Raw genomic sequence first — 12663 nt, forward strand, 5'->3', positions numbered from 1 at the left:
GGAGGACGTGCGCCGCGCGCGCACCAGGAGGCTGTACGGGACAGGACGCGCCCGCTCCGCCCCGCCACCGAGGCCCCGCGGGGGAAGGAAGTGCTGAGGCGTGTTTGTCAGGGCTTGGCGTTATTATTATTTTTTAAATTGTGAATACAAAATAGTATGGAGAATGAAAAGAACTTCATAAACAGGAGAAACCAGAAAAAAAAAAAACCCCACCCGCAGATCTCGCGGCGCATAACACGGGAGTTTCCCTCGAGAAGAATCCGCGTGGAAACGCGAGCCCGCGCCAGCTGGTGTCTCCATACACCCCGAGTGCAACGGTTGTTTAAAATCGTACAAACAGCTGAAGTCTGTGGACCCCCCACCATCAGAAATTGGGCCCGCAGGGATTAAGAGCCTAATGCGTGCGGGCACCGCGGAACCCCCCGCCCCAATAATTACAGCGTGGCCGGCGTGAGGAGTAGAGGAAGGGTCTAGAAAGAGCTTTTGGAGAAGGTGGCGTGTCGTCGAGGTCAGTGGGATTTGGCTCCGTGAAGGGGCTGGAAATGCCTTCCCGGCAGAGGGAACAGCGCACACGAAGGCCCTGAGGCAAAGAGGGGCTTGGTGCCCTGACGTGCGCGCGGACGTGCGGGGCACCAGATGGGGCAGTTGGGCGAGGTCCGCGGGGGCAGGGAGTTGTAATTTTCATGCCCTACAGATCCGGGTCACCTGCCCCCGAAACTGCGGTGGGTGTTGACGGTCACAGTCCGGTCAAAAGCACAATTTTGTGGATCTGCACAGCCTTTGGGAGCTGGCGGAGAGCCTTCGCTCGCTCGGGACTTTCCTGCGAGGCGGCCCCTGCAACCACTGAAGACCCATTTTGCAGACCAGAGAGCGTTATTCCCATTTCCCAGATGAGGAAACCAAGAAGCGGCTAGTCTCCGGTCCTCGCCAAGCGCAGAGGTGGGGCCCCACCGCCCTCGGTCACTCCCCGGCGTGGGCCCTCGGGGCGGGTAGGGCGGGCCCTGGCCCCCGGCGCTCGGCTGTCTGGAACAGTGGGCCGGGTGCCGGTCCTGCCACGCAGCCGCAGAGGCTCGGCCCCGCGGGCGGGCGGCAGGAAGAGAGGCGACGCCCCCTGGAGCGCGGCAGGAACCCGGCCGGGCCCGCCTCCCCGTCAGCGGAGCTGAGCAGCGCCGGCCCCAGCGGTGATGAAAGCCGCGGCCGAGTCCAGGTCACGCCGAAGCCGTTGCCCTTTTAAGGGGGAGCCTTGAAACAGCGCCCGGGTTCCATGTTTGCATCCGCCTCGCGGGGAGGAAACTCCATGTTGTAACAAAGTTTCCTCCGCGCCCCCTCCCTCCCCCTCCCCCTTAGAACCTGGCTCCCCTCCCCTCCGAAGCTCGCGGGGATCCCTCCCTCCCATCCCTCCCCTCCCCCCCGCGCCCCGATTCCGGCCCGAGCCGGGGGGGAGGCCGGGCGCCCGGGCCAGAGTCCGGCCGGAGCGGAGCGCGCCCGGCCCCATGGACAGCTCGGCCGTCATTACTCAGATCACCAAGGAGGAGGCGCGGGGCCCGCTACGGGGCAAAGGTACTGGGGCCGCGAGGAGAGGGCTGCAGCCGGGGCGCCGCGGGCTGGGAGGAGGAGGGGGCCGAGACCCTTCCGGGGCAGTCGCCGCCGCCGCCCCGGGCGCCCGCCACTGCGGAGCTCAAAGCTCCCAGCGGGAGAGGGAGCGGGGAGAGAGTTTGAACTCGCTAAGGCTCGGAGACGCGGGGCGGGGCCTGGAGCCACTTGGGCGCTCCTGAGTGCTCGAGGTGGGGAAACTAAGGCAGGGGTAGAGAGTGGGTTCCTTCCGGGTCTTCCCGGGCTGGCATTGCGCGTTGCCCGACAGTCGCCCCCTCCCCCCCATTGGCGCCAATGAGGCTGGGAGATGGAGGGGTTGAAGAGGGCGCCTTCAGGCCACCCGCTGAGGCTCCGCCCCGGGCCGCGGTCTGGTTGGGTCGCCGGAGGGGGCGCCGAGGTGACAGCGGGCTGGGGAGGGTTGGAAGGATCTCCCGCCAATATACAGCTACGATCCCAACAAACTTCCGCGTCACGCGTGGAAGCACTGAGCCCCTGAGAGGCACAAGAGTGGGGCAGCCACTTCTAAGGGTCGCTAGCGCACCCGCGGGGAATCCCGTGCATCGGGCAGAGCACCAGGCGCCCCAGCTGCAGGCCCTTGAGCGCCGGGCCTGTGCACACACGCACCGACCCGGTAAGCGGTGCCGCCCGCCCGCCTCGGCCGGGGCCCCGGGGGCTGGAGGGTCTAGGCTGGGCGTCTGCCCCTCCCTGTCCCGGTGTTGACCTCAGAGGCTAGGAAGCCCCTCCAGGTCGGCCCAACTCGGGCCACGGCCTAGCTCCGCCCGAAGGCAGGGGGCCCTGTAGAGGGGCGGTGGAGGGTGGGCCCGTCAATCAGGCGGCGGATGCCCCGCTCTAGGTCGGAGGTCTGGGCGGGGCGAGGGCGGAGGGGGCGGGGCCGGCAGATGGCTGCGGGACGCTGGCTCCAGGCCCCCACTCCCTGCCTCTGCGCCCAGCCTTAGTAAGGACTTTGGACCCACGTGGGCGGGAAGGATGGGAGGAGGGCTGGAGTGGACGGCAGGGCCCCAGGCCCCAGCCCTCCTCGGTAGGGGCCCCAACAAGCAGGGTTTGCCCAGTTAAAGTGGGTGTCAGGCGGCGTCCCCAGTGGGGCTGATCCCCCAGTAGTGTTGAAGGCTGGGAGGAAAAGAAAGCACTCTCCGTGGGCCCCTTCCAGCCAGCCCACTGCCGGATGAGGGTGGCTGTGCCCACACTAGGAGGATTTGTGGGTACCGGAGGGGTGGCCTGGAGTCAAGGCTGTCAGGAGGGTCTGCAGCCACGTCGGTGTATCTCCCTGAACTAAGGGGGCCTGGCCAGACCCTTGCAGCGCAGCCGTTCGCACTTGGGCAGTACGCACGACCCCGCAGGCTAGTGTGCACACCCCCACCTTGGGCCTCCCTGCTTCAGGTGACCAGAAGTCAGCGGCTTCTCAGAAGCCCCGGGGCCGGGGCATCCTCCATTCGCTTTTCTGCTGCGTCTGCCGGGACGATGGGGAGGCCCTGCCTGCACACAGTGGGGCACCCCTGCTGGTGGAGGAGAACGGAGCTGTCCCCAAGGTGCGTGGTGGCCAGGTGGGAGCTGCGGGGGCAGGCATCTGGGGGAGGTGTAGGGGAAGGGGCTTTTCATGACCCCTCTGCAGGCCTTGGAAGATATGGAAGGCTCCCTCCCAGGCCTTCCCAGCCTTGCCCCGAATGCCCCAAGACTGCCACCAAGTGAGGGCCCCTCAGCCAGGGGAACTCTGGATTTCCCCTATAAGATGGCAGCTTTTCTCTCCCTTGGTTTCCCAGGTGGGGAAGTGAGGCCCGGAGCCAGATGGCCTGTCCCAGGCGACATTTGGCAGGGGGCAAAGCTGGGAAGGCGGTGGTCTCTCCCCGCCATCCCTGTGTGTTCCCAGGTAGAGGGCTGGGGGAGGGAAGACCCATGTAGGAGAAATGACGGGGCCTTAGGAGAGGTGCCCCCAACTATCTCGCCCATCCCTGCAGCAGACCCCAGCCCAGTACCTGCTCCCAGAGGCCAAGGCCCAGGACGTGGACAAGATCTGCGTGGTCATCGACCTGGATGAGACCCTGGTACACAGCTCCTTCAAGGTGGGCCCTGCCCAGCAGCCCTCAGCCCTGGGGTCTCCGAGGGGGCCTACCCTGGACTGGGGGGGTGGTCTCTGCGGGCCCCACCCCAGCAGCTTCTTTTCCCCCCACAGCCAGTGAACAACGCTGACTTCATCATCCCTGTGGAGATTGATGGGGTGGTCCACCAGGTGAGGGGCTGGGTGTGGGGGGGAGGCAGCGGGCTTGGCATCTGCCTTCCAGACCCCAGGCTCCTCTCACCAATCCTGAGAACCCCAGGTGGGACTGTGATAGAGGTGGAATGTAAGGCCCCAGAGGGTGTGAGACTTGCGCCCAAGGTCACACAGACCCTCAGGGACTTGGCCCAACTCCAAGGCCTGCAGGGAGTGGGGTTCCTCCTCGGCACCCCCTTGCCCCACCTTGCCCGGGACCCAGTTCAAGTAATTCAGGATAGGTTGTGTGCTGTCCAGCCTGTTCTCCATTACTTGGCTCGGGGGCCGGTGCCCTGCAGCCTTGGGGTGAGGGGGCTGCCCCAGGCCCCTACATTTGCCTAAGGCCATGGTGGGGGAAGGACCGGGAATTAGTGATTCCCCATGAGGTAGGACCTGAAGCTAGAAGTTGGAGGTTCATTCTGATCCTCTTCTAGAAGGACAGTTGGAGTGGCCTGCTGGCCAGGTTGAGCCCGCGGGCCCTGGAACCAGCCTCCCTCCTGTGCTCCTCCGCTCTGCTCCCTCCCCATCCTCAGCCACTCCGCCCCGCCCCACCCCACCCTGGCCTGTGGGCCAGCAGTCCCCTCACTGGCCCACCCCCTAGGTCTACGTGCTGAAGCGGCCCCATGTGGATGAGTTCCTGCAGCGAATGGGTGAGCTGTTTGAGTGCGTGCTGTTCACCGCCAGCCTTGCCAAGGTGAGCCCCCCCCCCCCGCCCCCAAGGGCTCCTGGGGCACTGGCCTCCCATCCGCCCCCAGCCTGCGGCTGGCTGGACCTCGGGGTCCCCTTCGGCCGCAGATGAGCCATGTTCCCTCCGCAGTACGCAGACCCAGTAGCTGACCTTCTGGACAAGTGGGGGGCCTTCCGGGCGCGGCTGTTCCGTGAGTCCTGCGTCTTCCACCGGGGAAATTACGTGAAGGACCTGAGCCGCCTGGGCCGAGACCTGCGGCGGGTGCTTATCCTCGACAACTCGCCCGCCTCCTACGTCTTCCATCCAGACAACGCCGTGAGTGCGGGGCAGGACCGGGTTGGGGGCTGAGAGCCAAGGAAAGGGTGCAGCCACTGGGGCCACCTTGGCCTCCCCACTGCCATGCTGGGTGGTATCCGGGCCCTGGTGCCCTCCCAGTCCTTCCTGCCCTTGGTGACCTGTGCCTGCTGCCCCCTCGCCTCATCCACCCACTGCTGCTGCTTTTCATACCTTACTGATCATTCGATGCGCTTGGCTGTAGGAAGAGGGGCCCACGGCGGGGGGGGGGTGGGGTGGGTGGGTGGAGGGGGGTTGGGACTGCATCCTGGGGCAGTTTCAATTGCTCAGACTGCCAGTTGTGACCTAGTCATGGGTCACAGAAATAATGTAGAGAGTCCTAATTGGAGTTTTTAAAAAACAAAGTAGAATAGAAGATCCTGGAGTGCTTTGCACTCAGTAAGGTTAAGAACCATTTTATGAAACCGGTGCTTTATGGTATATGGAAGTGTGATTTACGGTGGGTCGCTGTCAAAAATGTTTGAAAACCATGGTCAGGGGCCTGGGGCGGGCGGCCCACCGAGCAGTGGGTGCTCCTCGCTGGGCTGGACATCCCACCCCCAGAGCCACCTGTCCTCCTCATGGCCCCGCATCCGTCTGCCCAGGTTCCAGTGGCCTCCTGGTTTGACAACATGAGTGACACGGAGCTCCACGACCTCCTGCCCTTCTTTGAGCAGCTCAGCCGTGTGGAGGACGTGTACTCAGTGCTCAGGCAGCCGCGGCCCGGCAGCTAGTGAGGCGCTCTGGGGCCAGGACCTGCCCCTGACCAATGCCCCCACCCCCACACGTGGACTTCTCCTTAAGAAAACCTAGCGGCCACTGCCGCCACCTCAGTGTCATGGGGAAGTGGGCCCTCCCCACCTGCCTGGCCAGGCTGTGAAGGGGGCAGCTGGTTGTGCCAAGGGCGATGAGCCTCTGGGTCTCTCTGTCAGTGCCTTAGAACCTCCTCCTTCTTCTTGGGGGACCTGTGGGGCCCTGTGTGCCACTCCCCCTTTCTCTCTGTCTTTGCTGCCAAATGGGGCCCCTTGGCCCTTTCTGGTTCTACTTGGGGGAGGGGCAGGGTTCCTGCTGCCCTGCGCCCTGGGCCCCCAGCCTGGGAACGGTGGACACCAAGTGCCTTGCATAGAGCCCTTTTCCCTGCCCTGTTTTCCCAGGGCCGTGATGGGTCAGCTGTGGCCTGGAACAGTCTCCAGATGGCTGGAGTCTAGGCTGGCGGGGGAGGAACCAGGCTCCCCACCTCCTCCCTTGGGACTGATACAGCCCCCACCCATCTCTGCCTAGGAGGGCAGGGAAGGGAGAAGATCTGTTACCACTCGTGAAGGGAGTGGGGTGTGTCCTCCGGGACCCCAGTCCAGCTTCTCTAGGCTGAAGGCTGCTCCCCACACCAAGCCCTGACCCTTCACATCTGCCTTGACCACCCCAAGGCCCTGGGACTTGGCTCCCCCAGCTCCTAGTGTGGGGGCAAAGGCAGGACCCCTTTGTGGTTCCATATAAATATGTATATGTGTATATAGATTTTTAGGGGAAGGGGAGAGGGAAGGGCTGGAGTAGAGAGACCCCCTCCTTCACCCCTTTCCTGGACCCATAAATTGCGGGGAGGGAGGGAAAGAATTTTTACATTTTTTTAAACTGCTATTTTCTGAATGAAACAGGCTGGGCCAAGGCGCCCCAAGCCCTGTCTTCTGTCCCTCACACCCTCTTTCCTCCAATTATTAATTCAAAACATACTAGCACCTTCTCTGTGCCCAGCGCTGTGCTAGGCCCACCAGCTGGGTGTGTGGGGGTCTCTGCACCTAATCAGTGCCTCCCCCACCCACTCCATAATTCACCGGTGCCTTTAGGGGAGCTGTAGGAGGTGGGACCCTTCTTGGGGGGCTTGGGGGTCTCCAGGAAGCCTGGCCAAACTGTCCCCCTGCCCTGTGCCAACCCACCCCCTGTTGCCCCCTGCCTCACCCCTGCTGGCTGGGGGCAGCTCCCAGGACATCTTGACTTACAGCTCTGACTTCTTTATCTGGAACCCCTTCCCCAGAATGCTGAGTCCGGAGGTCAAGGCCTTGGGCTCTCCCCAGGGCTTAACGGTTAAGGGGACCCACATACCAGTGCCAAGGGGATGTCAAATGGAGATATCATTGCCCCTCCGCCCCAGAGAACTGGGGGTGGGAGGGAGGACAAGGTTGGCCTGAATCGGGTGACCTTCCCATTTAAGTGCCTTCTCTTCTCCGTGACTGAAATCCCCCAGTATGACAAGAACTAAAGAGAACGCCAGACCCCCAACCTGCCTCTGTGGTCATTGGGGGGGGGGGGACGCTGAAGCGGGGAGCGGTTGTGTGTCCCATGAGGCCACACCCTCCAGTAAATCCTTGGGGGGGTGGAGGGAGGGGCTGCCCCAAGTCCCCGGGTCTTCAAGTATGCAAGTGCGAGGTCGGTGCACAGGGGTGAGTGGACCTGAGTGCACCGCTGTACTATTTATTCTTTTCCTAACCTCAGTTACCTGACCTGCAAAATGGAGAAATGCCCTCTCTGCAGAGCTGATTAAATGCCTGCACGCGGAGGGCTCGCTAGTATTAGCTGTAAAGTAAAGCGGACCTGCGTCCCTAGGCGAGACCCGGGGAAGGTGTGCGCAGGCGGGAGGGGTGTGGCCTCGGTCCGCGGGTAGAGGGGAGGGGCTCCTGCGGCCCCCGAGCGGGGCGTGCGGGGGCGGGGCGAGTTCCTGGGAAGCCAAGTTCAGCTCCAAACGGAAGAACTTTGGCCGAGGTGTCGGGAAGGGCGGCAGGCGGAGACGTCAAGGTCTCTGGGGAGATGGTGGGCCCGGCGCTCGGTCTCCTTGACCTCCGCACCACCTCCCCCACCCGCCCCCCGGCGGCCTCTCAGCACCTACTGGCCGCGCCCTTGCACGAGCCTCCGGCCCACTTCCTGCCTCCGCCCCTCCGGCCCTGGCAGCACTTCCTTTGCAAAACCGGGCAGCCCCAGGCCCTGGCAGGAAGTGCCCTCCCGCCCCTCCCGGGCCAGCCCTCTCCTGATTCCCACGGTGGCCGCTAGAGGCCTCTCTGTCCTCTGTGACGCCAGCCCGCCCCTCCCCCACCCCGGGGGCTGCAAAGATGGGGGCCCGTATCATTCACCCATCTCCCGGGGCTGGGGCAGTCTTCCCCCAATACACATAAACACACTGGAGAGAAAGGAGATCTGCCTTTCCCAAAGTTGGTCTCTGTCCCCCCAGCTCTGCCGACCCTCCCTCTCCCCCCCTTATCCCCATACCTTGTGAATCCAGCCTCAAGCCGGCCTCCTCGCGCACCAGATACTGGTCTGTGCCCCAAGTCTGGGGCGGCGGGAGGGACCTGCAGCGTGCGTGATAGCGTTGGAAAGCACGCATCTGGAAAGGAAAGCCTACAGCTCCCATCAGTTGCGCTCTGCGCTGGAGGCCACAGGGCAAGGTAAACAGCCCTCCCTGCCTCTGCCTTCCTCCTCGCTCTGGCGCTGCTTGTTTTCTTGCTTTCCCAGTAAACACCGGTTACCCCCACGATTTGCATCCCAGGGGCCCTGACACGCCAGGGAGTCACCAGGGTTCCCAGCTTTGAATGAGACCACAGTCAGTCTCTCCCCACCACCACCTTCACCCACACAGAGTTCAACTCAACCACATGTATCCGCCTTCTCTGTGTGCCAGGCACGATGCCAGGAGCCAGGGACACCCCATGATCGGGCCATGCCTCTGCTTTCAAGGAACCCACACCCTAGTGCTGAGAAAGACACCTGAGCAGACTGTCTGAAGCCTGAACTGCAGGGAGCCTGGGTGGCTCAGATGGTTGAGCAGCTACCTTCTGCTCAGGTCCTGATCCCCTGGTGTTGGGATCAAGTCCCGAGTCGGGCTCCCTGCCCATCGGGAGTCTGCTTCTGCCTCTCCCTCTGCTCCTGCACTTATGCTCTCTCTCTCTCTCAAATGAAGAAATAAAATCTTTTTTTTTTTAAGATTTTATTTATTTATTCGACAGAGATAGAGACAGCCAGCGAGAGAGGGAACACAAGCAGGGGGAGTGGGAGAGGAAGAAGCAGGCTCATAGCAGAAGAGCCTGATGTGGGGCTCGATCCCAGATCGCCGGGATCACACCCTGAGCTGAAGGCAGACGCTTAACCGCTGTGCCACCCAGGCGCCCCGAAGAAATAAAATCTTAAAAATAAATAAATAAGTAAAACCTGAAATGCAACAAGCGGAGTGAGAGAGATTGAAAGAGTGAGAGAGAGAGAACACGGAAGGTGGGGAGCAGAGGGGACGCCTCAGCCCACCTGGGATGGCCTGGGAGGTTTGGAGAATGTGTCCTGCGGTCTTGCTGCTCAGAGGAGTTCGGGAAGGAGGAGTAATTCAGGTAAGGTGGCCTAAACAAGGAGGGACATCAGGAAAGGAAGCCGAACATCTCTGGGGACTGCCAGTGTGGGAGTGTGGGAAATGACCGTTTTGGAAGTGCACACGAGGGAGGAAGGATGGGAAATGGTGCTGGAGACAGCAGGAGAGGCCAGATAGCGCGGATGTCTGGGCAGTCCAAGGGAGTGTGGTCTCCTTGCAGGCAGTGGGGGCGGTGCTCAAAGGCAACAGCTGGATTTTGGAACCTCAACCAGGGGTACAAAGACAGGAGACCATATGGGGAGACCACAGCCATGGTCCCAAACACGGAGGGCAGAAGCCTGAGCTGAGGCCGGGGCAGAGTGAAGCAAGAAGAAAATAGAAGGGATGGATGTCAGCGAAGAGATAAACCCGGCGGGAAGCTGTGGCTGCTTGGCTTGGGAGTTGGGGGCAGGGAGGGCCGGGAGGAAGGCTTCTGAGATGTCAGCTGCGAGAATGTATCTACCGGGAGCCTGGTATGGGCACATATTCACTATTCGCTTGTTACACACACTGTAGAGGGTTCAGGGGAGCGGGCACCAGATAAAAAGCCGTTGGCAGGGGTATGAGCTGGTACAACCTCTTTGGGGAGCAATTTGACACTATCCATCAAAATTATTTTTGAGGGGCACTCAGGTCCTGATCCTGGGGTCATAAGATCAAGCGCCCCTTCGGGCTCCTTGTTCAGGGGGAGTCTGCTTGAGATTCTCTCTCTCCCTCTGTCCCTCCCCCCCTGCTTGTGCTTTCTCTCTCTCTCTCTCAAATAAATAAATCTTTAAAAAAATTTTTTAAATGCAGACACCCTTTGATCCAGCAAATGCACTTTTAGGAATGTGTGCTGTGTATAAAATGTATGTACGGATAGACTCGTACGTATAAGGATGTTAATTGCATCCTTGTTTGTAACAGCAAAACACTTGAAACAACCTAAGTGTCCATCAGTAAGAGACTGGTTAAATAAATTTTGTTATATCTATAGCAGATAATACCATACAGTCTTGAAAAACAATGATTTGGAACCATTCAAGCAGATACAGGATGATCCCCAAGACAAATGACTGGTAAATGAAACAAAGAAAGAGACCTAACAACGATGATGGTATATTCCCATAAAGGAGAAATACAAAAACAGACACAAATATATACTTGCTTATCCTCCAGTGGGTACACAAGAAATGAGAACTGTTGCCAACCTGGGGAACAGAGCTGGGGGCTGGGTGGGAGTCATCTACCATGGGAGGGATACATTTTATTATATATCTAATGTGAATTCTTGTACCAGGCATATTTATTAAATTTTCAAGATAAAAATCAGTTTACAATGTAAAACACAGCTTCCTAAATACAACATCAAAGATAGAAATCCTAAATTCCATTTCTTTCCTTCAAACATTCATGGCATGCCTACCATGTATCCAGCACTAGGGTTCAGCAGTGAGCTAACCAGACACGGTGAGGAGCTCTGGTGTTAAAAAAGTCATTACAGAATGAATATCATAAAAGACGAAGTAAAAAGTGCTAAGTAAGGAATTTAAAACGTCTAGTGCCAAACAGGCGCCCCGCGATGACTTCTGATTGCAAAGGGAAGACTGTGTCTTTACAGGACCTAATCAAGATGTTAGAAGTCCTTTCGGTTTGTGGGCAATACTGGCGGAAGAGGAACAAATTAAATACACAAGGAAAGACTCAGACAAATCCACAATGGGAACACACGACGAGACATGTGTCCTTGACTCGGGTGAGTCAACATCGGGAAAAAAGTTGGAGGACTCTTCTAGATTTACAAAATACTGCCAAGACGTCACACTCAAAGGAAATGCATGATCTTAATTTGACCATGAGTCAAGAAAACCAGCTGTTAGAGTCCTTGTGGGACCGTCGGCAAAATTTTAACTACGAACTGGATAGGAGATGATGTTAGAACTTATTGTTCATATTCTCAGGTATGAAAATTGTATTATCGTTAGGGAGAATGCCCTTATTGTTCGGATACATGTGATAAATATTTCGGGCTCAAATATCATGATATCTGCACATTACCTTCAAGTACATTTACTTCCATTCATTCTTGAATCCTTGAGTGTTATACTGTTGCGCTCTTATTTATACTTCTCTCTATATTTGACATTTACCATAATAAAGACATTGGTAATGATTTTTTACAACACATGTTCCCCCAGTAGGAACCGCCGTGCACTGTGGGTGGGAACGTAAACTGGTGCGGCCGCGGTGGAAGATGGCATGGAGATTCCTCAAAAAATTAAAAATTGAACTACCCTATGATCCAGTAATCACACGACTGAGTATTTACCCAAAGAATACAAAAATAGTAAATTAAAGGGATCCCTATGTTCATTGCAGCATTATTTATAATAGCCAAATTATGGAAGCAACCTAAGTGTCCATCAGAAGATGAATAGGTGAAGAAGATGTGGTGTACACACACACACACACACACACACACACACACACACTGAAATCTTAATCAGCCATAAAAAGAATGAAATCTTGCCATTTGCAATAACATGGATGGAGCTAGAGAGTATAAATACGAAATAAGCCAGTCAGAGAAAGACAAATACCATATGATTTCACTCATATGTGAAATTTAAGGAGCAAAACAAATGAACAAAGGGAAAGGAAAAAAAAAAAAGGAGACAAGCCAAGAAACGGACTCTTAACTGTAGAGAACACGCTGCTGGTGACCAGAGGGGAGGTGGGCAGGGGGATGGGGGACACAGGTGCTGGGGATTAAGGAGCACTCGTGTTGCGATGAGCACTGGGTCACGTGTGGGAGGGCTGAACACCTGAAACTGATATCACACTGCATGCGAACTACACTGGAATTAAAATTAAAAACAAACAAACAAAACATATGTTCTCCCCAAAAATCTGGCAGCTAAATTAAAAGGCAAGAAGCAAATTGGAGAAAAGTACAGCATAAATGACAGGCAGATTACCAACCTTAATACATTAAACATATAGACAACAAATTAATTAAAAATTCACAAAAGAAGATGTAACCTATATATCTATCTATCTTAGAATGGTCTGTTCCACTGGTAATCAAAATACAATAAATCAACGCACACAATGACTATTTATTTTCTTTTTGGCAGGCAGACTGACAGATTTTCTTAAAATCTGGAGCCGGGTGCTGGGGAGGATGGAGAGAAACAGGCAGTCTTCTGGGCTGTAGGTGGTACTAGAAATTAATGCGACTTTTCCCGGGGCTGCTTTGCCCATTCACATCATTGATCCAGCAATTCCAATTTTAGGAGTTTATCCCACAGAAATAATAAGGGATGCAATCGAATGGCAAAGATTTAGCAATAAAAGGGGCGCCTGGGTGGCTCGGTCAGTCAAGCGTCTGCCTTCAGCTCAGGTCATGGTCCCAGGGTCCTGGGA

General features: G+C 57.5%; 1 protein-coding gene across 5 annotated transcripts; it reads left to right on the forward strand.

The window, feature by feature from the left end:
• Positions 1–875: 875 nt before the first annotated feature.
• CTDSP1 (CTD small phosphatase 1) lies at positions 876–7154 on the forward strand. Of its 5 annotated transcripts, none has more exons than XM_087863402.1 (7): positions 876–909; positions 2992–3140; positions 3567–3671; positions 3782–3838; positions 4461–4553; positions 4677–4862; positions 5486–7154. In XM_087863402.1, exons 1-7 carry the CDS (start codon positions 891–893, stop codon positions 5612–5614), a joined length of 738 nt encoding a protein of 245 aa, XP_087719528.1. In that variant the 5' UTR covers positions 876–890; the 3' UTR covers positions 5615–7154. The 5 variants fall into 5 exon arrangements, with proteins under 5 accessions (XP_087719528.1, XP_045633487.1, XP_045633486.1 ...); XM_045777531.2 differs by lacking the exon at positions 876–909 and adding an exon at positions 1035–1560 and having other exon boundaries at positions 3570–3671; XM_045777530.2 differs by lacking the exon at positions 876–909 and adding an exon at positions 1038–1560.
• Positions 7155–12663: the final 5509 nt, after the last annotated feature.

Source organism: Ursus americanus, chromosome 1 (assembly GCF_024610735.1).
Source record: "Ursus americanus isolate L20-20 chromosome 1, mUrsAme1.1.p, whole genome shotgun sequence".
NCBI classification, from domain to species: domain Eukaryota; kingdom Metazoa; phylum Chordata; class Mammalia; order Carnivora; family Ursidae; genus Ursus; species Ursus americanus.

Excerpts from the sequence above, each read along its gene's own strand:
- CTDSP1 (XM_087863388.1), top strand. The coding sequence starts at position 1,888 with ATGAGGCTGGGAGATGGAGGGGTTGAAGAGGGCGCCTTCAGGCCACCC. Across the intron at positions 2,225-2,991 it reads TGCACACACGCACCGACCCG|GTGACCAGAAGTCAGCGGCT; the intron begins GTAAGCGGTGCC and ends TCCCTGCTTCAG. Across the intron at positions 3,839-4,460 it reads TTGATGGGGTGGTCCACCAG|GTCTACGTGCTGAAGCGGCC; the intron begins GTGAGGGGCTGG and ends CCCACCCCCTAG.